The sequence below is a fragment of the Pseudonaja textilis genome, chromosome Z, assembly GCF_049901715.1.
Source record: "Pseudonaja textilis isolate UNSWEBS1 chromosome Z, rPseTex1.2, whole genome shotgun sequence".
Classification (NCBI taxonomy): Eukaryota; Metazoa; Chordata; class Lepidosauria; order Squamata; family Elapidae; genus Pseudonaja; species Pseudonaja textilis.
The window spans coordinates 47,521,648-47,544,953 of NC_142008.1; the positions used below are offsets into that span (position 1 = coordinate 47,521,648).

General features: G+C 47.9%; 1 protein-coding gene across 13 annotated transcripts in view; it reads left to right on the top strand.

The window, feature by feature from the left end:
• CMC1 (C-X9-C motif containing 1) overlaps positions 1-23,306 on the top strand; it is a 144,867-nt gene that overhangs the window by 6,652 nt on the left and 114,909 nt on the right. For all 13 annotated transcript variants that reach the window (XR_015739976.1, XR_015739977.1, XR_015739978.1 and 10 more), the window contains one exon: positions 20,199-20,291. Coding sequence is in view for 10 of the 13 variants with exons in the window: in XM_087915682.1 (XP_087771808.1) it covers positions 20,199-20,291 (93 nt within the window). In the remaining 3 variants the exon portion in view is untranslated. The remainder of the gene's footprint in view (positions 1-20,198; positions 20,292-23,306) is intronic.

Consider the following 23,306-nt stretch of genomic DNA (forward strand, 5'->3'; position numbering starts at 1 on the left):
AAAGAGCTGAATGGAAAACAAAACATGGATTTATTATGGTTACTTTTTTAAAATAGTTCATAAACAGGTTAATACTTGATAGGCATATCATACTTCCCAGTTATTTTGGGAAACAACTGCTTCCTACTTCTATACTTTTTCCCATTTCAGTTTAGATCTAGGAAGAGATGTTTTGAGTCCAATTTACAGAGGCTAAAGACATTTATTTCCACCCTGTCTAAAATAAAAATAATTTAACCTAATGTTGGCTTGAATGATGAAAAACAGATGAAAAACTGATTAGTATTAAATTTCTACCCTGTCTAAAATAAAAATAATTTAACCTAATGTTGGCTTGAATGATGAAAAACAGATGAAAAACTGATTAGTATTAAATTTAAAGGAAATCCACGCTAGTTCTAAAGTGATTTTAACCATACATCCTCTACCTGTTGAACTTGTTGATTTCATCTATCTTTCTCCCATAAGGATTCTAGAAGCATGTTTTATTAATTCATATGTTTATCTAGATTTTCCCTACTGCACATAGTGTCATAGGTATAAAGGTTCTGTCTTATGTTTTCACTTTCTCTATAAAATACTTCTTGATGCCATGTTTGGTTGAGGAGCATTCTCCTCTGAGCTGCGAGGAGCATCCAGAGATGGCAGGTGCTTCAGTCTCTGCTTGCTTAGGCTGAGCTCGAATTGAGGAACGCTCCTCCTTCATCAAGTAACTCTTCCAGGGCGTTCCCCAGTTTTTGCTCAGCCTCGTGCGAGACAGGCTGTGCTCTCTCTTTGCTCCTTGGCTGAAGCAGAAAATTTGGAATTCTCTTAACTATTCAGATCAGGTTTGATTCTCTCTCCTTAGCCCCTGCGCATTTGTTTAAATTGACAGACTTGCCATTAAGGGGGAAGCGCAGTTTTTCGCTCCCCCAAAAGGAGGCGAAGGGAGGGCCAGTAGCGATTCTTCGCACTGTCTCCCATAGCCAATTCCCCCCTCTCTCTTCTCCTCTCTGCCTCCAATTGTTGTCGCTTCAAATTTTCTCTCTGTTCAAAGCGTTTTGTGGCAATCTGCTCCGTTAGAGCCGTACCGCATTTCCCCCCCCACCCTCGAACGCCGTTTCTTTAATTGTTCAGGAGAAGCCCTTGCTTTTCCATAGAGCTGTCTCAAGTGTCCAGGTTGGGAGGAGCTCCAGTCTCGGCTCACAGGCTGAGCTTGAGATTGAGGCACACCTCTCACCATCACGTGGTCCTCCGGGCGCGCCCCAGTTTTTTGCTCAGCCTCGTGGCAGTCAGGCTGGTTTTCCTTTGCTCCTGGTCGCTCTAGCACCTCATGTTTTCTTTTTTTGATCAACTTGGACTCTCAGACAGCGCAGGAAACTGAGGTTTGAGCTCCCTAGGAGCCTTTTTCTTCTAAGGGGAATTGTTTCACTATCCTTTTAAGGGAGAATCCAGCGCTTCGAGCGCTGCCCCCTCCGATTGCCGCCTTTCGCTCCGTGCGAAGCTGCATCGTTTCTTCCTGCCTGGTTTTGTTCTTTCGCCGTTTCCCCCGCGAACGCCCTCTAACCCAGGAGATGCTTCCCTGCCTCTCCCAGGTACTTCTTTGTGGCCTCCGGGCCTTTTTAACTTCTCCTGGGTGATAGCCGCCGCTGGGGGATTGCCTCGTCATTGCGCCCTACATTTTGGGCTCCCTGTGGCGTCAGCCATCTTGGGAGTGGCAGGAGTCGCCGCCATCTTGTGTGTGGCCGCATGGCCGGGCGCCATTTTTCAGAGGCCTATAACAGGGTTTTTCTTAATGTTTTATAGGCAGACTCTGGACTGCCTATATCCTTGCCTGTTTGCGCTTAGTTTCTATCAGGCTAACCAGGGTTAGTTGGCTCTGTAGCCCTTCCCCAGCAGGCGAGTTAGCAGCTCTGCCATCCCCCTTCCCCTACCCCGGCAGGGGTAGCTGCCTATGCGCTCAACTTTTGGCTAATTGGCTTCTGGGCTAGGCCCTGCTGTGCAACAGCCTCCTATTTTAAATACAAAAATTGTTTTTGATCAAAAGGGGGTGCGAAACGTGCGCTTAGGATCCCGGCCTCTACGTAGGCCGCATCCAAACGTGCAACTGTCCGAGGACCCGTGATGGCACTTTACTTTAAAATTTTTGGTTGGTAGCCCCACGGACGCCTGCCACTGCTCGAGGCCTACCTGCAGGCCGCATTGTGTTTGATTCCTGGGCAGATCCTTGGAATGTCCAAATCCCTGCTGGTACCTTGCAATCCTGCCTTGGTACTCCTCTAGATATAGGAGTCTACTGGCTACACAGTCTCTCCCCAGCAAGGGAGGTAGCAGCTCCGCCATCCCCCTTCTCCGGTCCGCCCGGCAGGGACGGTTTTTTGGCGTCCATCTTTGGCAATTGGCTTCTGGGCTAGGCCCTACTTCTCAACAACGTGCAAAGCACCTCTGTTGCCCTTGACCTAGGGGGTGCGAACAGTACTGGGTTTCTCGGCCCCTGCTTAGGCTGTGTCCAGACTTGTTAATCACCTCACGTTAATCAAGAACTTTTCCTCCTTTCTCCTCTCCAGATGGCAGACGACAATGCATCTCGTGGCACTTCCTTGAAGGCCAAGGCTAAGTCTCACCACCTGCGCAAACAAGCACAGGAAACATCCAAAGCCTCTCAAAGGGATGCCCTTAGGCGACACAGGGCCCTTGAAAAGGAGATTGACAGACGCTCTAAGGAGTCAAGCTCTGTGCCTCTGGACCCTTCCAATCCCACTCCCTCTACCTCCACCCATCCTCCCTCCTCCCCTGCTTCTGCCTTTTCATCGCAGCCTGGACAGGCCCCTGAGGCCACCTTCCCCCCGCTGCTGCAGGTCTGCGCCCAGAGGAGCCTCACCCAGCCCCCACGGTGGAAATCCCGAAAATCTCAAACAAGCGATGGAGCTGGCCATCCGGCACGGGATAGCACAACAGTTTCAGCAGCTGACCGGTCTGGCCCCTAGGCCTGAGGCCCCCGAGGCTCGAGGATCAGCAACTTCGCATGGTCAGGTAGCTCTCCACGGGACTTGACCCTGCCCTTGGAGATGGAGGAGATGGAGGCCCAGGAACTCGGGGACCCTACCCTCTTTGGGGACGAGGAGGATCTCGAATTGGGGTCTGTCGTAGACAGTGAACTCCTCTCGGGAGCAGGCCCCCAGAAGGGGACATGTCGGAGGACGAGGGCCTCTCTCCAGGCCAGCCCGCGTTTCTGGGGCTGTTTAAACCACATCTATTTAGGTCCCTCCTGTTCAAGGCCAGGAATACCTCGGGCCTGAACCCTCCCCCCACCCAACCCAGCGGCATCGGGGTTCCTCCCGACTCCATTTTCTCCCAGCCTGTGGTGGAAACCAGTGATTCCTGTCCCACCCATATTCTCTGACATGGTCTCAAGGCAGCTAGCCTCCTCGGGGCCTCCTCCCCTCCCAACGCCCAGGACAAGCGGTTTTTCAATCTTGAACCGCAGTTCTCTACCTTGCTCGATTCCCCCTGTGGACGAGCCCGTAGTAGGTTCTGGCCTCCCGCTCAACTCCGTGCGAGTCCCTCGAAGCTCTCCAGCCCGAGGACAAACGAGCTGAACTGGCCCTGCGCCGCGCTATCATCTCTGATGCCTGGGCGGTCAGGGCCTCCACGGCCACGTCTTTTTCACCAGAACCTCCATCAAGTGGCTCCAGCAGCTCGAGCAGCACGTCCCGCAGCTAATCTCAGAGCGCACCAGGATATTGCCAAGATCCTGGCCGCGGCCGAGTTCTCTGCAGACGCCACCTTCCAGGCTGCAAATTCTCCACCAGGGCCATCTTGTCCCAGGTCACTGCCCGTCGCCTTCTCTGGCTCCGCCACTGGCAGGCGGACGTAAAAAACAAGGCTAAGCTAGCATCAGCCCCCATCTCTGGGGAAGCTATTTGGACCGGTTCTCGACCCATTCCTGGCCGAGACCCGCAACAAGCGCAAATATCTCCCTTCTCTTGCTAGGAGGTCTGATTTCAGAGGTTCCTCTCCTCTTCTCGCCAAGGTTCTTCCCGCTCTTCCTCCTTCCCCAGGTACTACCAATCATCTCCCTACAGGCCTCCCGACCGATCGGAACCAGACAGGTCCGGAGGCACCTCGCCCAGGAAGCCCTCCCGGGATCCGGGAGAGGTTCGTTCCGCTGCTCCCGATAATGCAGTCGCCCCCAGGTGGCTGCCCCCCAAAAAAAAAGAAAAAGAAAGAAACAAGTATAAAAATGAGGAGAAGGAGAGCGAGAAAGCCAATCCTCTTCAGGCTTCTTGCCTAGTCTGGCTCCACTGGACACTTAACTCCTGCAAAATCTCTTTCTCTTCAGCCTTGCCCAAACCGTTGGGGAAGCCTAATCCTCATATCTGCCTTACCTCTCCATACCAAGACTCCCGGTAGACCATACGGCTCCCGGACGCAGGCTCATAGTCTGGAGCACCCTTGTCCTCCCCACCTTGCCCCAGGGCATCTGGCCGGCAACACATTTATCCCCACCACATGTTAGCTGGGGTTCCTTCTCTGGGCCCCGCCCACAGCCTCATAATCCAGATACACGGACCCTTGCCCTGGTCCTCACTACTACCCTTAGTTCCCTCTGGGGCGGTCCTCGGTCAGTTGGCTCTTGAGCAGAGCCGACCGCCTCGCTTCTGGGCGGAACCAAACTTGGTCCCCACTAGCACAGGTCACAGTTTGGGAACTCCCCACGTCTCCCTCCATCACTCTGACCTGGAGTTCTCTCAGGGGGGTTCCCAACAGGGTCTATCCCATAACACCCTAGGGCGTCCCATCGCCACCCTCGCAACGGTGACCCTCCGGTTATTGAGGGCGCCTCCCCTCACTCTGGCTAGGTCTTCTCAGGGGAACTTCCATCCTCGCCTCTGCCCGGGCTCCTCGTACCGGGTCCCTAACAAGGTTTTGGCCGCTCTACCTAGTCTCCTTGCCCCACGGTCTCAGTAAGCATCCGTGGCATCCCCGGCAGGGCTACCTTTAGACAGCCCCGTCTCCTTCATCAGGCCCTCTCGTTGAGGCATTCCAACCTCCGAGGGGTTCTCCTGTTGGGCGTGCCCTCCAGCGGGTCATCAGGGTTCCAGGAGAGGTCCCATTCCAGACGGGAGCCCGCCCGCAGGACTAGCCAAGCTTTGGTATGTCCCAACCTGGACACTCGAGACAGCTCTATGGAAAAGGGGCGTTGGTTCTTACCTGATACGCTTCTTTTCGTAGAGCTGTTGAGAGTGTCCAGCCCCACCTGTAGGCCGTCTGGTGGGAAACCCTGCTGCTCGACCGAGCAAACTAATATTTTTTTCCTGAGTAAGATGAGAACAGGACCTTCCTTCTCGTCTTCGCAAAACTGGGGCGCGCCCGGAGGACCACGTGATGGTGAGAGGCGTGCCTCAATCTCAAGCTCAGCCTGTGAGAGCCGAGACTGGAGCTCCTCCCAACCTGGACACTCTCAACAGCTCTACGAAAAGAAGCGTATCAGGTAAGAACCAACGCCCCTTTTCTTTCCTTCCTAACTGAGCCCTTGGCTTCATTTCCCAGGCAGGGAAAACGCTGCTGGGAGGTACGTAGCTTTAGCGGCCGCCATTTTGGAGGCTGCCTCGTGGCGCGCGCCATTTTGTTTTTGTTTTTACTGAAGCTGTGAGTGGAAATTTCTTTCTTTTAAAACAGCAGGCCCTGCCTGCCTTTTACTTGCAGTCTTTTACCAATTTTGGCTTGTATTAATTTGGAGTCTTGTTGGCCAACCTCACAGCTTCTCCAGCAGCACAGCAGCTGTACCCAGGCCTTGTGTCAGCCTGTGCAGAGAGGCTGCTGCAGGCCCTAACCTTAATTCAACTGGGCCTACGTGTCTCGAAATTCGGCTTATTGGCTTTTTTTGTTATCCCAGGAGCAGGGATAGAAATATAACAACCAAACTTGATTACAGTATTGATTCATATTTGACAGTATAATATTTTCAAACTTAAAATATTATCACTGAGGTATGGTTCAATTCTCTCCTCCTTGGCTGCATATACATATCTCTACCTAGAGATGTATATATATTAAAAAAGGGGGGGAGAGAATAGAAGACAAATTACTCTAAAAGGGGGAAGTAGTATTGATCAGGGACACCGTCTTGCTAGATCGGGCCCTGGGCGTGCCAACCGCTTCATATCATTTCTTTAACTTTCTCCAGCCACATTTAAGTCATTGCAATGGCAGATGGCAATACCTCGAGAGGAGCTTCTTTGAAGGCAAAAGCCAAAACACACCACTTGCGCAAGCAGGCTAAGGAGACCTCCAAAGCGGCCCAGAGAGTGCCACAGGGCCCTACAAAAAGAAATAGACCTGAGATCCAAAGAAGCACTCAAGGTGCCTCAGGTTCTCCCTTCCTCTAGCCCCTCTGCCTCTACCCAACCCCCCCCCCCCGATGTTTCTGCTTCATCCAGGTGCAGCTTACCTCCTCTGGAACAACAGGCTCCAACTCCCAGAACACCGTCCAGAAGGGCTCCAGAAGCCACCTTCACCCTGACAGCAGCTGGTCTCCGCCAAGAGGAGTCTCTCATAGAAGAGATCCCTGAAAAGTTAAGGTCCTGGATGGCGTTGGCTATTTGCCAAGGCATTGCTGCTGGCATACAACAAGCCGCCAGGCCCAGTCAGTACCCGGCTGGCTCTGACCAGGAATTCCACTCCGTGAGGTCTTTGCCTAGATTTGACCAGCATCTGACTCAGGTACCCTTGCATAGGGAGTCCCCACTTCAGGAATGGGAGGAGGAGGCGATAGAGGCGGAGGAAGAAGGTGACCATCTGAGCTTTCCTTAGAGGGGCTACCAATTTACGCCCCCAGTCCACTGTTATCCCACCTGGGACCTCAATAAAGTCCTCCTCTCCCTCACCAAAGAGCCTCTCGAGCCCTTGAGGGAGACGGGTCTCCGATTCCTAACATATAAAGTGGTCTTCCTGGTGGCCATTACATCAGCCCGACGTATCTCAGAAATAGCAGCTCTGTCTGTCAGGCAAGACCTCTGTGTCTTTCACGCAGATAGGGTGATTCTCCGATCCGACCCCACCTTTCTGCCAAAGGTTAATTCGGCTTTCCACAGAGCCCAGGAGCTCATCCTCCTCAATTTTTGTCCCAATCCGTCGCAGGAAAGGGAACAGCAATGGCACAAACTCAATGTAAGACGCGCTCTGCGTATTCTCCATAGAGCTGCTACGAGCGTCCAGGATGGGAGGTGCTCCAGTCTCGGCTCTCACAGGCTGATCTTGAAATTGAGGAACGCTCCTCCCCATCACGTGGTCCTCTTGGTGTTCCCCAGTTTTTAGCTCAGCCTCGTGACAGTCAGGCTGTGTTTCCAGTAGCTCTTGGCCGATTCAGGTTTTTTGCAGAACTTCGATCAGGTTGGACCCTTATTGATATTTTGCGCAGTGGATTTGGGGCTTTGGCTCCCTATGGGAGTCTTTCTTCCCATCTAGACATACGGGGAGTAACTTTAATCGCTGTTTTCCTGGGGGCAAGCATCCAGCGCTTCGAGTGCTGGCGCCCCCCCATCACCTGCCGCTCCTTCGCTCACCGCTGAGCACCGCTTCGTTCCTGCCTTCCTTTCGTTGTTTCCCCTCCGCTGAACGCTGTATCATAGGCTAGGGGATATAATCTTCCCCTGCTCCTCCCGTTACTCGCGGCCTTCAGGCCTTCTTATCTAGGGGAGAGTACCGCCGCTGAGAGTCCTCGCATAGCTCGCGGCCGCCATTTTGGGCGCCGCGTGGCGTCCGCCATTTTGGGTGTGGCCAGGTGACGCCCGCCATTTTGGATGCGGCCGCATGGCCGACCGCCATTTTGGGGCCTTGTCTAGTAGGCTGCGGGATTGATTTATCACTAGACAGTTTCCAAGGACTGCCTATATTTCTAGCTCGTTCCTTCAAGGCCTTATTCGAAGCGTTCCGAGCATTCACAGGGTCCGTTGGCTCCGCAGCCTCCTCAGCTGGCGAAGTAGAAGCATTCACATTTCCCCCCCCCTGGTTTTCGTCGGGGGGTAGCTGCACAGGCGTTCTTTTCGGCTGATTGGACACTTTGGGCTAGTCCCAGCTTACTTATTTTATTGTAGATTGCAAATTTTTTGACCAAAAGGGGTGTGTGAAACAATCGTGGTGATACCCGGCCTTGGTGTAGGCCGCATCCAGACGAGCCAACCGTCTCATATTAACTCAAATAATTTTTTTCTTTCCAGCTTTTGTAGATGGCAGATGACAGTGTTTCACGTGGCACTTCTCTGAAGGCCAAATCAAAATCTCATTACCTGCGCAACCAGGCACAGGAGACTTCCAAAGCCTCCCAGAAGGATGCCCTCAGACGCCACAGGGCACTAGAGAGGGAAATAGATAGGCGGTCTAGAGAGTCAAGCTCCGTGCCTCTGGCTCCTTCTTCCGCCACTCCCTCAACCTCCCCCCCAACCTCCTCCCCCCACTCTCCTGCTCAATCCTCAGCCTCGCTGCCTAGGCAAGCTCCTGAAGCTACTTTCACCCCCACTGCTGCTGGCCTGCGTCCGGAAGAGCCACCTCAACCTCCTATGGCTGAAATTCCTGAGAACATGAGATTATGGATGGAGTTCGCCATCCGGCAGGGAATTGCGCAAGGGCTCCAGCAGATGGCCGGTCCGGCCCCACGGCCTGCGGCCCCCGAAACTCAAGTCCCATCTGTCAGATCGCTCTCCAGATCGGAGGCTTCGCATGGTCAGGTAGTATCCCAGAGGGAATTGCCTCCCTCTCTGGGGGTAGAGGAGGTGGAGGCGCAGGAGCTCGGGGGCCCCACCCAGTTTGGGGAAGAGGAAGATCTTGAGTTGGGGTCCATCATCTACAGCGAACCCCTCTCGGGGGCAGACCCAACGGAGGGGGAGATGTCAGAGGATGAAGGCCTCACCCCGGACCAGCCCGCCTTTGTGGGGCTGTTTAAACCGCACCTGTTCAGGTCAATTCTTTTCAAGGCCAAAAATACCTCTGGCCTGACCCCTCACCCACCATCTGAGCCTGTAGCCTCGGGGGTGCCTCACGACTCCATCTTCACTCAGCCCGTGGTAGAGACTGATGTCATTCCAGTCCCACCTATCTTCTCTGATCTGGTCTCCAGACAACTGGCCTCCACGGGGCCCCCTCCGGCCCCTTCCAGTCAGGACAAGCATTTCTTTAACCTTGACCCAGAATTCTCCCTTCTGCTCGATCCCCCTGTGTTGACGATCCTATTGTGGGTCTGGCTTCCTCCTCGACCCCTAGCGATGCCTTAGAGGCACTCAAACCAGAGGACAAGCGATCCGAGCTAGCCCTGCGCCGTGCTCACCAATCCGACGCCTGGGCTATTAGAGCGTCTACTGCTGCATCCTTCTTCACCAGATCCTCAATTAGGTGGCTCCGGCAGCTCAAGCAGCACGTTCCCGCAGCCAATCTCAGGGCGCAGCAGGACATCGCAAAGCTCACGGCCGCGGCTGAGTTCTCGGCCGACACTACTTAACAAGCCGTGAAATTTTCCACCAGAGCCATATCCTCTCAGGTCACTGCTCGCCGCTTGCTTTGGCTCCGCCACTGGCAAGCGGACGTCAAAAACAAAGTGAAACTGGCTTCCGCTCCCATTTCAGGGGGTAAATTGTTTGGATCGGTTCTCGACCCCTTCCTGGCCGAGAGCCGCAACAAACGTAAATACCTTCCCTCGCTTTTTCGGAGGTCTGACCTCAGAGCCCCCGTCTCCTTTCGTCGAGGTTCCTTTCGGCCCTCCTCCCAGGCCTCTTTCCCCCCTAGATACTTCCAATCCCCCTCCTACAGACCCCCTCCTCCGCAAGACCGGTCGGACCCATCCGACAGGTCCAGAAGAGGTGGTCCCTACAAAAAGCCCTTCCGGGGATCCGGGAACAGGCCCTTCCGTCGCTCAAGATAATTCAACCCCCTCCCCCCCATCGGCGGCCACCTCAAGTATTTCGCTAGCCGATGGGAGGCCACCACTACCGATGAATGGATCAGGGACACGGTTCGCTTCGGCCTTGCCCTTGAATTCCAGTTCCCCCTCCTGAATTTTTCATGTCCTCCCCCCTTTCCAGGAACCCTGCTAAGAGGGCCCTCATGGACGCTGCCATTAGCCATCTCCTCGACATAAAGGCTATCCAGCCCGTTCCCGCAGATGAGTGGGGACGAGGCTTCTATTCCCATTTGTTTGTAGTGCCCAAGCACTCGGGGGTTGGAGGGCTATCCTAGATTTAAAAAGACTGAATCGCTTCATAGCCCCTCACAAATTTAAAATGCACACCTTACAGTCTATACTCCTGGGAACCCGGCGAGGGGACTGGCTCACCTCAATTGACCTCTCCGAGGCATACTTACACATTGCAATTCGACCCTCCCACTACAAATTTCTGCGTTTTTCCTACAATAAACAGCATTTCCAGTATGTCGCTCTCCCCTTTGGTCTGTCCTCCGCTCCCAGGGTTTTCACCAAGGTCCTGGCGGCCCTCGCTGCCCACCTGAGATCCTTCCCTGTCCGCCTCCACTGTTACTTGGATGATATCCTCATCCTGTCCTCCTCAAAGGATCAGGCCCAACGAGACACTAGGCTAACCCTTACCACCCTTCAGGACCACGGGTTCCTGATAAATTGGAAGAAAAGTCACCTTTCCCCCTCTACCCAGCTTACTCACTTGGGGGCAGTGATCGACACTACTCAGGAGTTGGTTTTCCTGTCCCCGGACAGGTGGCTCAGTATCCAACAATCCATCAAGCATGTCAGGTGGGCAAGGAAAGTGTCTCTGTTAGATTTGTCAAAACTGTTGGGGAAGCTGGTTTCATGTATCTGTTATCCCTTGGGCCCGTTTCCATACCAGGTCCCTTCAATGGTTCCTGCTCCCGCATCAGTGTTCAGGAAGGAGCAATTCAAAACTCCTGGTCAGAGTCCCTCCAAGAGTCCTCACGTCCCTCCTTTGGTGGACCAGACCGGCCATCAACAAAGGCCACTACTTCAAGGAGCCCGACCGGTTAACTATCACCACAGACGTGAGCCTCCTCGGATGGGGCGCTCACGTCCTCTCCATCTCGTCCCAGGGCAAATGGTCGGCAACAGAACGACTCTGCAGCATAAATTGGCTGGAGCTCCACGCTGTCTACCTGGCGCTTTGCAGCTTCCTACCTCAGGTACGCGGGCGTCACGTCTTGGTCCTTACAGACAACATCACGGCAAAGGCCCATATCAACAGGCAGGGGGGCACCCAGTCAATACGGCTCATGAGAGAGGCCGAACTTCTCTGCCATTGGGCGGAATCGAACCTGTCTTCCATCAAAGCAGACCATATATCAGGGGCCTTAAACATCCAGGCAGATTGGCTCAGCAGAGCCACCCTAGACCAAGCAGAATGGCACCTCCATCCATCCCTATTCAGGGAGGCAGTCTCAATCTTTGGTCTTCCCAAGGTGGACCTCTTTGCATCTCCCCTCAACGCCCAGCTACCAAGGTTCTTCTCCAGATACCCCTCTCACGGGGCGGAGAACCACAATGCCCTCCGTTGCCCTTGGCCCCCAGGGCTCCTTTATGCCTCCCCCCCCGACCCTTATCCCCAGGGTGATACACAAACTGATCCTGGAACAAGCAGAAATTCTTCTGGTAGCCCCTTATTGGCCCAGACGCCCCTGGTTTGCGGACCTTCGCAACCTCTCGGTGGCCCCTCCCTGGAGAATCCCACCCGACAAGATTTCCCTGTCCCAGGGCCCTCTTTCACACCCGAACCCCCACTGGCTCCAATTAGCCGTCTGGAGGTTGAGCGGGACCACTTAAGGAGAATATTTTTTCCAACCAAGTCATAGACACCATCCTGGCAGCCAGACGGCCCTCGACCACACGAATCTACAATGCCACGTGGGTCACCTTTCGCAATTGGGTTCATAAACTCCAGATCAATCCCCTCTCTCCCTCCATTGCTCAGGTTCTGGAATTTCTTCAGGAGGGTTTCAACAAGGGCCTGTCCACTAACACCCTAAGATGTCAGGTCGCGGCCCTGGCAACCGTTGTTTCCTCAGATAGTGGGGGTTCCCTCTCCCATCACCCCCTCATCCGGGCCTTTCGCAGGGGAGCTTCCAGTCTTCACCCTCTGACCATACACCGTTTTCCCACCTGGGACGTCAATAAGGTCCTGGTCTCTCTTACCAAGCCCCCCTTCGAACCCATCAGGCTTCCCTCCAGTTCCTCACCCTCAAAACTTTTTTTCTTGTGGCTATCACATCCGCTCGCTGGATTTCGGAGATGGCAGCCCTTTCCATCAGACAGGACCTATGTGTCTTCCATTCAGATAGGGTCGTTCTCCGACCTGATCCCACCTTCCTCCCAAAAATCAACTCAGCATTTCACAGGGCTCAGGAGCTCATCCTCCCGAACTTCTGCCCCAGACCCTCTCGAGAGAAGGAGAAACAGTGGCACACCCTCGATGTGAGGTGCGCCTTAAGTATATACATCAAGCGCACCCAACCATTTCGGAAGTCAGAAGCCTTGTTTGTGTCCTTTCAGACCAAGTCCCTCGGCCACAAAGTGACTCCCACCACCGTGGGCCGTTGGATTAGGGCTGCCATCGCTAAGGCTTACCAGGCACAGGCCCTGCCTGTTCCCTCTGGCGTGACCGTGCACTCTACCAGAAGTGCGGCTACTTCTGCCGCATGGGCCACCCAAGCTTCAATAACCGATATCTGCAGGGCTGCCACCTGGGCATCCCCATCCCCTTTTATCAGGCATTACAAAATCGATGTATTCGCCTCTGCTGAGGCCTCCTTTGGCAGGCGGGTCCTTCAGCGGGTCCTTGAGGTTCCAGGGGAGATTCCACACCAGACGGGAACCCGCCCGCAGGACTCGCCAAGCTTTGGTATGTCCCATCCTGGACGCTCGTAGCAGCTCTATGGAGAAGGGGCGTTGGTTCTTACCTGATATGCTTCTTCTCGTAGAGCTGCGTAGAGCGTCCAGCCCCACCCATTAACCTGTCTGGTGGGGAATCTCGTTTCGGCCAATAGGTTAGTCTTAGTTAGGATGAGAATAGGGTCTTCCTTCTCGTCTTCGCAAAACTGGGGAATGCCAAGAGGACCACGTGATGGGGAGGAGCGTTCCTCAATTTCATGCTCAGCCTGTGAGAGCCGAGACTGGAGCACCTCCCATCCTGGACGCTCTACGCAGCTCTACGAGAAGAAGCGTATCAGGTAAGAACCAACGCCCCTTTACATCAAACGTACAAAGCCCTTCAGGAAGTTGGAGGCCCTATTTCTGTCTTTCCAACCCAAAACACTGGGTCACAGAGTGTCTTCTTCTACCATAGGACGATGGATTAGGGCGGCCATAGCTAAATTGTATCAGTCCCAATCCCTTCAAGTTCCTAAGGGCATAACAGCCCATTCAACCAGGAGCGCAGCCACCTCTGTGGCCTGGGCTACCCAGGCACCAATAATCGAAATATGCCGGGCTGCGACTTGGGTCTCACCTTCCCCCTTCATTCGGCACTATAAAATTGACATGTTTGCCTCTGCGGAGGCTTCATTTGGCAGGCGGGTCCTGCAGCGTGTTCTTAGGGACCCTAGGGAGATTCAGGACCAAACAGAGTCCCTCCCTTAGGACAGGCCAAGCTTTGGTATGTCCCATCTCTGGATGCTCCGAGCAGCTCATAGGAGAAGGGGCGTTGGTACTTACCTGATACGCCCTTTCTATTTGAGCTGCGAGGAGCATCCAGCCCCACCCTAATTTCTGTCTGGTGGGGGCCTCTCCTCTTGGCCAAGGACCAAAAAAATTTATTTAGGTGATAGGGATAGGAGCAACCCTTCTTTTCCTCTCGCCTTCACAAAAACTGGGCAACGCCCTGGAAGAGTCACATGATGAAAGAGGAGCGTTCCTCAATTCGAGCTCAGCCTAAGCAAGCAGAGACTGAAGCACCTCCCATCTCTGGATGCTCCTCGCAGCTCAAATAGAAAGGGCGTATCAGGTAAGTACCAACTAAGGGGCCTTCTCATTTGTGGAGCACTCTTATATGTGCCTCTTACAAATGGAAAAAATATTTTGAAAATGTTGGTGGATTCAGCAATCTGAATGCATCCTGTAATTTGCTTACTCATTTGAATAAAAGCCTCAATAGTTGGGGGCACTCATCATATCTCCTTCCCATGTTTCTTTGTTACTTCAGGAACTTATGATTTGATTAAGTAGCATTTTTTTTCCATTTTGCTTAATTAGCATGTTATACCACTTCTCAGTTGGTCTGTATAGTTAATACTACAGAAGCGTACAAAATACTTCATGGTCAAAATATTTCATGGGTACCAGAAATTGTCTGACTTTGGGATATCTATTTTGATCATGAAATAAATTGTGGTAGCTATTTTGAAGTTGAACCGCTTCTGGAACAAGCAGAATAGTCAATTCTGAGTCAGATTAGGACATTCCAGGATTGTAGCCCATTGACTGCAAAATATTTTATATACATGCTGCATTAGTTATACTTACCGGTATATATTATACTGAATTCTTCAATTGACTCCTAGGATAATAGTTTTGTAAAATTTAATAGTGGGAAATATAATTATAAATAACTTATTACTAATATTAATTTTGCTTCCAAGTCTCTCTCACCCCCCTACTTTATTTTTGTAGAAATAAAATAATGGGAATATGTTCTTTTAGAAGACCCTGCTCTGCGTGGTACATAGTAAAACAGCGATAAAGTTCAAGTCCCTCTTTTCTAATTGGTAGCTTCTAGTTGTGTTAATTTAAGCAAATATTCCCAGTGAATAAGATTATGGGAGATATAGTCCAGCATCTTTGAAAGATAACTACCTTGGGGCATCACCTATATCCTAATAATATGTTTGTTCTCTAGCTGTGGAATTTTGCATTTCCATAATTACATTCATGTATATGTTCAGAGATGCATACATTGTCTTTGGATTGGCTAAGAATTATGGTAAGAGGTACCATATTTGATATTTGTGTAGTATCTTGGAAAGTAGAGAACGGGGAATGAAGTGATATAGTTAGGTACAAGGCATATTTGAGAAACTCAAGTTCTGAACAAAAATACGTTAATCTGAAACATTTGATATAAGTATGGTTGTTATTAAACTAAATTAAGCTGATTTAAATCCTAGATATTTTAATAGAATTAGTTTAAATTCAAATGCACTAACTGATATTTCATCACACAGCTTCTATTAGAATATGATGCAGAAAATTAACATCATCTCTGTGATTGGAAGCCAGTTGACCTAATATTTTGTGTGGTGTGTAGATAATGCTTTTTAACGAATACTGAACACAAGGAGAACTTACATTAAAGTAGCATGCAAGGAAGTTGAATTCTTTTCTTGCTAGCTGTGATCCCCATAATTTCCCTTGTGTCCCTGTATTCTAGTTATTGTAGTTTCCTTTAATTTCAAAGGTTTGACTGATCTCTTGTTTCTTGTTGAATGGACAGTACTGTATCTGCAAAAGTAAGAATTAATATTGATATATTTATTTTTCTTTTGATTATTATTCTTATTCACTTTTATATTTGATTGAACCTGAGTCATTGATTTGTTTGTATAGTTTCTCTCAATCTCTAGTCATATATTTATTTCACCAGTTGTTATAGAATTAGTTTGGAATCTGATTTTCTACCTTCAAGAATGTAAGCATTGTGACTTTTTTTTGCAAACATGCTTGTCAGAATTCTCATAATCCAGTACTGCTATATTGCAAGAACACATGAGCCCCAAAGCAAAATGTAAGATAACAGATTCAGCCAGTGAAAAAGGTGAAAATTGACTTCAAGGTGATGATAGCATAGTGAGAAGTTTAAGCTTTGAATTTTTTTCTCCTGGTAGTGTCATTCTTGCTCTCTCTCTTAATTTGAATTGATGCAAATGTAAAATAGTAAAATCTCAAAATTTAAAAGTTAAGGATAATAGAAATATATGCAATTTTCTGAAGAATTTTAAGCTAGAAAATGAAACAAACTGCTTAGAATTTGAGTTCTGTTATCTTCGTGCATTTGGAAATCTTACCTAATTTAGTAGAACTAACTCCCAAGCAATTGTACATAGTAATTCACCTTAGTTTCGTAATTATTAATCAAATTCAAGACTAATAAAGCAGTGAAATTGTTAAACAGAATCATTTGGGTCTGATGCTTGACTAAGGTAAGCAATCTACCAGAACTACTCAGATGCTGCCTGGTGATCTAAGACAGCTACATCATGTTTCAACTAAAAAAGTCTTTATAAAGATTTCGGCATGTAGAAGCATTACTTTGATAAAATGCTTCTTTATCTCAAAAATTGTCACTAAAGTGAGGTTTAGAAATCAGTCCTCCTAAATCCACCAAGTTCTACTGGTTTACTTGCTCACACAGTTATTAATGCTATATAACACATGGATGTCTTAACAAAAAAAAATGAGAACAAGGATCATCTAATTGTCAGTAGCTATTCCTTTCTCACAACAGATGACTAAAAGATTACTATATTTTATTTGATCAAAGCCTACAAGAGTTACAGTTGTTTATTGTATGAAGGGGCTTCATTGGCAAAATGGAGCTGAAACAAAACAGATTGGAGCAATATGTCCCATCTTTAAAATGGATCTTAGTTAATACACTTGATACTTGTTACTAATACTAATTAAACAGAAATATAAGTGGAAAGGAAAAAAGGAATTATCACTAATTTTATATAAGTATAAGATCTCCTTCTTGGGCAGGGGTTTGGTGGGCCATGAGAAAATTTTGGTGGTCCACGGAGAAATGTCCCCACTAAGCATCCCCCAAAGCAATCCAAGCTGTGCGGGAACATAATGCTGTACCACCTACCCGCTGGCCTCCACCCTTTGGCCAAGCGCAAACCTGCAAAAAGCAGTGCAGCCCTCACCAGCCAGGATGAAGTAATTGTGCTGTAGCAGCAAGAGGGGCTGGCGGCACAGGCAGGCTGAAGTGATGGAGATGGCTTGAAGATGCAGGTACTTGCATTTGTGTGGCACTCCCGCACCTTCCAGCTTGCCTCTCCTGGCTGCGGGCTGTAGGGACGGCTCAGGGCAGGAAAAGTACTGGCTGGTGATGGTGGGAGGAGGTAGACTGGGCAAGTCTGTGCTCACCATCCAGTTCAGAGGTCCGGAATGGGGCATTGACAGTTTTCTCGTTCCTCTCAGCGCTCTGCTCTGCTGCCCCCCCATGGCCCCAGCCATCACTCCCCAGGAGGCACAGGAAAAGTGAGCAGAAACATAGCTCTTGCTGGGGCGAAAGATCTGAGATCAAGGAAGGTATAAGCAAGAGAAGATGCAAGCTGTCGCCTTTGAAAAGCGCCATTTTCTGTTGCCTGTGCCTTCCTCGATCTCCGCTCTTTCACCCCAGCGAGAACTGTTTCTGCTTGCTTTCCTGTGCCTCCTCCAGGCAGCAATGGCTGGGGCTGTGGGGGGGCAGCAGAGACATCAGGGCTGCTTTCTCCCCTCAGCAAGCCAGGCTTGGAGAAACACAAAGAATTGCGGGCAAGCACCAGAGTAATGCGTGTTGGAAATGCCAACATATGTTTCCAGTGCGCTTTCCTCTGTCCCAAAGTAAGTGGGGGGAAGGGAGCAGAGAGAAGGGTAGGAGGGAAGGAGAAGCCTGGCTGGCTTTCCTTTGGCATGGGGCGGGGGGAAGACCAAATGCCCAGACCAAAAGAGTACAGAAAAAGACGGGGTCCTAATAACCAGCCTGTTTGTGCAGACGAGAACTTGAGCTTTTCTGGGCTCAACCCCCCCCCCCTTCGGCCTCCACATAGGGAGGGACTGTTCTCTGCTTGGAAGTGGCAGGAGAAACCTGGAGCTTAGCCTCGGGGAGTCCTCTTGTGTGGAGGCCGAAAGGGGGCGCATTGCCTGATTATTAGGAGCCCATCTTCCTCAGTGCTTCCAGCTCTCCTTCCCTCCCCCAACTACAGGCAGTCACATTTGGCAAAGGAGGGAGAGGTTTCCTCTGATTTGGGGGGAGATATGAAATGAAAGGAGACCAGATTAGGGGCGGCTCTGCTTTAGTTCCATTTGAGAGGGAGCCAGTTCCTCCCCGTCCAGATCTTCCCAGCCTCCAGGTACCATGTGGTTTCTTTTGAATCCCAGCAGTATTAAATCCATCCTCTTTCCCTCCAAAGGATGAGAGAACACCCTCCTTTCCCTTCACTCTGCTCCACAGTTATGATTAGTTACGATTTTGTTATAATTAAATAAGCACACACACACACACAATTATTTTTTAAAATATTAAAGTTATATTTAATATAAAGAATTATAAATTTTATATTAAATATATCATATTTAAAAAAAAAACATATTAGTGGTCCTTAAAAGTATTTAAAAGTATGAGTTTGGTGGTCCCTGAGGTCCAAAAGGTTGGCGACCCTGGACTAGAAGACCTCCAAAGGTCCCTTCCAATTCTGTTATTATATTAATTGTATACAAAATTTCTACAGAGGTACAGCAGTGGCATTATAACTGGATATCCAGTTCAGCGATCTAGGCAATCGCTTCTGGTGTTGCTTCATGCAGATCTTCTAAGGAACCAGAAAATGCATGTTGTGGGCAGTTTTGCAGAATATATTTAATAATTTGCATATTATCCCCACAGTTGCAATAGGGGAATCCTTCCAGCTCCATTGACACAAGGCAGAGAGGCACTTTTTCCAGTGTGACATCTAATTCTGTTCAGTTTTGTCCAGACAGAGCGAGCCAAATTAAAATACAATAATTTGGTAGAGAAAAATAACTAATGGTCAAGGTGCAAGAAACGGTCTGACCATTCCTCTCTCCATGCATTCTTGGGGTTAACCTCGGTAGACGTGAAGTGAATAGCTGTTTTCTATGTGGGCCTACTTTTATCTCACTGTAGTAACTTTTCTATCCTTTTAAAATGTTCCAAAGCAAATGAAGACTTTTTTCAATTTTCAGAAGTGAGTCAACATTCCTACTTTATTCAAATGCAGCCTAATATTAATCCAGATAAAAATGCAATGTGCTAAAAGAGGAGGAAACAAAGTATTATTATCTGATACAATGGATTTTCTTCTAAAGAATGCCATGATATAAATTTCTTATAAATTAGTTTAAAATGAGACTGACTTGAAATTCTGTATGTACTGATCCAAATCTATCGTTTCCCAGCTCATTCTTATATGATCAGTTGATTTAAAAAATAATAATAAAAGAAATGTTTTGCATAGTTTATCTTTTCATTTATCCCAGTGAATCATAAGCTGAAATTTACATTATATTCTGTTTGTTTTAAAGGGGGATTACTTTGCATTAAAATAGAGCAAATGTTTACATAATGGAGACAGCTTTAGAGTCTTCCTATTGCTATGGTCTTCAGTTAAAGAAACAGGTAGCAGATAATAGATTTCTCTCTGGAAATGTACTCTTAGTTAGGAATAATCTGTCTTTTTAAGTCAGAGCTCAACAGATGTTGACATTTTGATTTGATATGAGAGAGCCTTTAAGGCTGCTTTCATCAAGTGATGTCTTCTATATAGTAAGGAACTTCAATTCCTAGATTTTGAAGCAGCCAAAGGCATTGCTAGTGGTCATCAAAAGAAGTTTTTCTGGTCTCCTGCATTATAGGTTTGGAAACTAAAAGACAGTTGTGACTGCTGTTGCTCTCCTCACTTAATTTTTTTCAGCCTTCCCTTCAGTAAGTAATAGCTTCAAATGTTACAATACATGCTTCTGCTTGTATCAGATTAGCTAAAATAGTGGAAATGGTCTGAGTAATGTTTTGCATTGTATTTAATTAAAATAGTTGTTCTTATATCACCTTTTTAATATATTTATTGGATTATAGTTCTGAAAACCCTGTTATTTTTGAATAATCATGAACCTAAGTGATACACTGATTAGTGTATTGCAGTAGAATTTGACTGGCAAGGTCAGAGTTCATATATTGCTTGCTGCTTAGATATAGTGAAATCAGAAATTGTATGCAGATAAAATGGGATTATCCTAGCCAGTGGCCTTCTTAGATATATTATTTACAAATATATGAGTAGTAAAATATCAGTGAAACTTCTGAATTGCTAAAATAAAGTTATGATTAATTAAAAATAGCTTAAAACTCTATAATATAAATTATATTATTTCTTGTTCAGAATTTTGGACTTCACATGTTGCATCTTAATCTATGAATTCAGCTATGACTTTTATCTATGGTTGGAAATATTATGTATATTTTTTCTTGCAGAGGAACCAAAGCTCAGACATGTAGAAAAGGATATTTTGATTCCAAAAATAATGAAAGACAAAGCCAAGGAGCTGTGTTCTGAACAAGTGAAAGGTGAGAGTGAAATTCAACTAGATATCAAATCTAAGAATTTACGTGACCTGAATTTTAATTTTTTAAGGCTTTCTTTCCTGGTCAGATTGCCACAGTAGCAGTAAATCTATGTGTACTGCAAATTCATTATTATTTAAGATGATGATAGGTTTATATAATTTGTCAAAATAATTTGCTTATTTGTAACTAAGGTTACAGTTCACTGAGAGTAGTGAATTCTTCAAAATCTTAGTTTTCCAATCAAAACTGCATACCAGCATTTCCATTTGAGAATCAACCATCTAATTAAACATCAACCTATATTTATATGCACACAATGTATTTTATCTAGGAGATGCATTGTTAGTGCATGTGTTTATAACATACGTATGGGTACCTGGGCGTGGATTTGGAGTTGTGAATAGCATTCTAAAAATGCATACTTCAGTATCAGTTCCAATTGATATATCAATCTGGAACAGGAGTCGCCAACCTTTTGGACCTCAGGGACCAGCAAACTCATAATTTTAAATTCCATGGATCACTAATAAAGCTGGCTGGGGTATTCTCGGAGTTGAACTCTGCCAGGCTTAAAGTTGCCAAGGTTGGAAATCCTGGTCTGGCTGACAGTTGATATAGACAGGCTTCTGAACTTCACTTAAACACCGATTTTACTAGCTCAGAACCTGTGCTTTTTTAGATTTAGGGAGGAGGAGGACATGTTCTTGGGATACATACAGCTGCCAGGCTTGCCACCGAAGCTGCACCTGAGTTTCTAGAGAACTGGAAAGCAAAACCCTAAAAACCCTGCCCGGGTCTTTGTTTCCCTACCTTCTTGGCCAGTGGCTCTTCCGATAAAGTTGCAATCCCATTGCAGGGGCCACCGGTCTGCTCCATGGCTGCAAGAGTCCTTCCATAGGGCAGGCCAGAGAGCGGAGAAAGAAAGGACGGAAGAGCCATGAAGCAATTTCTCCAGCCAAACCAGCCATGCCTTCTTTGTCAACACGGGGCATTTGGAGAAGATTCCTAACTTGGGCTGAGAGGCAGAGCAGGTGTGTGTGTGTGTGTGTGACCAGATCAATCCAGGCACAGTGGCAGAGCAAGCGCTGGGCTGCTCAATGGTGGCAGAAGCGCTCTCTGGAAGTGAGAGTGAAAAAACAGCAGCAATGGCAACAGATGGGACTTTGTCTGCTTGTCCAGAAGTTGCGGTGCACTGCCTGGGCACTTTGCATGGTCATTTTTCCTTATTCCCTTGCCTCATCCCTCTCAGACTGCTGCTGGTAAGAGCAGCCTCTACCGCTCTGAGCTTGCCTTCTTCCTTGGGGAGTCATCCCCCCCGACTTTGGTGTCCTTTCTCCTCCCTTTTTTTTAGGGCTCCTTTCCTCCTCTTTTCTGCTGTTTCCTTGCTGGCTTCTGGTCTGCAGGAAAATTCTCCACTCTGTTTTCCTACCGATCGATCATTATTTGGGATCACAGAGTACCATCTTTAGCTCCGTTCTCAGGGGGAGAGAGAGAGAGAAAGAGACTTTTGGCTTCATGCAAGGAAGCAGCAGAAGCAGCAGAAGTCTTTTTTTCTCTCCCCCAAACTCCGCCAGAAATGAGTCTTTGCCAGTGCAGCCTCTTGGAGCAGGATGCCTTGCAGAAAGACTCATTTCTGGCAGTGTTTGGGAGAGAGAAAGAAAGACTTTTGCTGCTTTCCTTGCGTGCAGCCCAAAGCAGAAGGAAGAAGCAGAAAGATGCAGCCCTGTAGCCAGGCAAGGTGCGTGGGGCGAGTGGGCAAGTTCTCCCCTTCTGCCCTTTTCCCCCTTCCCTCATTACCTCATGTTGTTTGCAATGCAAATGACGCAAGCCTTGTGTTCCCACACAGCCTGGATTAATTGCTTTGGGGGGTGCTTTGGGGGTGACATTTCTCTGTGGACCACCAAAATTTTCTTTTCAGATCAGTGGTCACCAACTAGTGGGCTGCGGACCACTGGTGGGCCGTGGTCCACCAGTTGGTGACCACTGATCTGGAACATCCGAATAGACTAAATTTGTATAAAAATGACCATGGAGCACATTTATTCATGGTGATGTTAATTGGGATGTCACATTGAAAAATGAAGTCTAGAAGACCTTATGGGAAAAGATAATACGGGATCCATTTGTCTTCATTCATGGAAGATAATACAAAATAATAATTGTGCAATATTATATTTAGTAGATTAAAGGATTTTTTATGTTGGTATCTTTGTAAATTTCAGCTAAAACTAGAGATTGATATTATAACAAAACAAACTTCTATTGGTTCTGTTTATTATCAGAATGCAGCCATAATCTGATCTTTTACCAATTCTTCCAGCCTCCAGTAAGTTAAAGAAAAGAAAAAAACATTGAAGTTGTGGGATAAAGTATTGTAAGATAGAGTAAAAAAACACCAGTTTTCTCTCCCATTTTTAGGTGCTGTAAATAAGTAGATGAGAGTGATATTTGAAGTCAGATTTCTTTTCTATGTAATCAAATCAAGCCTTCCCTGGCAGCATTTCTTTAAAGCCTAATTATCATCTGAGATGGGCCTATCCATTATGCTCTGTTCATTCTTCCTCTTTTGAAACCTAGTCCTTTTATTTAAGCCATGAACTTGTTTTCTTTGGTATTAGGTATTATTAATATATCCAAATTATTATTTTAAGCCCACAATTGTAATTGTAATATGTGTGTTGAGGGATTGTAAACTAATAATTGCCTCCAAAAGCTTAAGTCTCTCTCCAGATTTATTGTCGGATCCTGATGCAAGGTTTGTATTTCTTCAACAGTGGAAGGGAGAAAATATTTTCTTTCTTTTGGCCTTCTTTTTGAACCATTATTGGTGAGAAGAAAATCAGATGTTGGCAGCAAATACACCCTGATTGGGTGGGGCAAAGTCAAAAGACAAAATAACTAGTGCTTATACTGGACAGTCACACTATTTTTCCCACTCAATTATATACTGTCACTCGCTCTGGGAATCTGTGGATCTGTATAGCTGTTTCCATAGTTCCTGAAAGTATAGGAGCA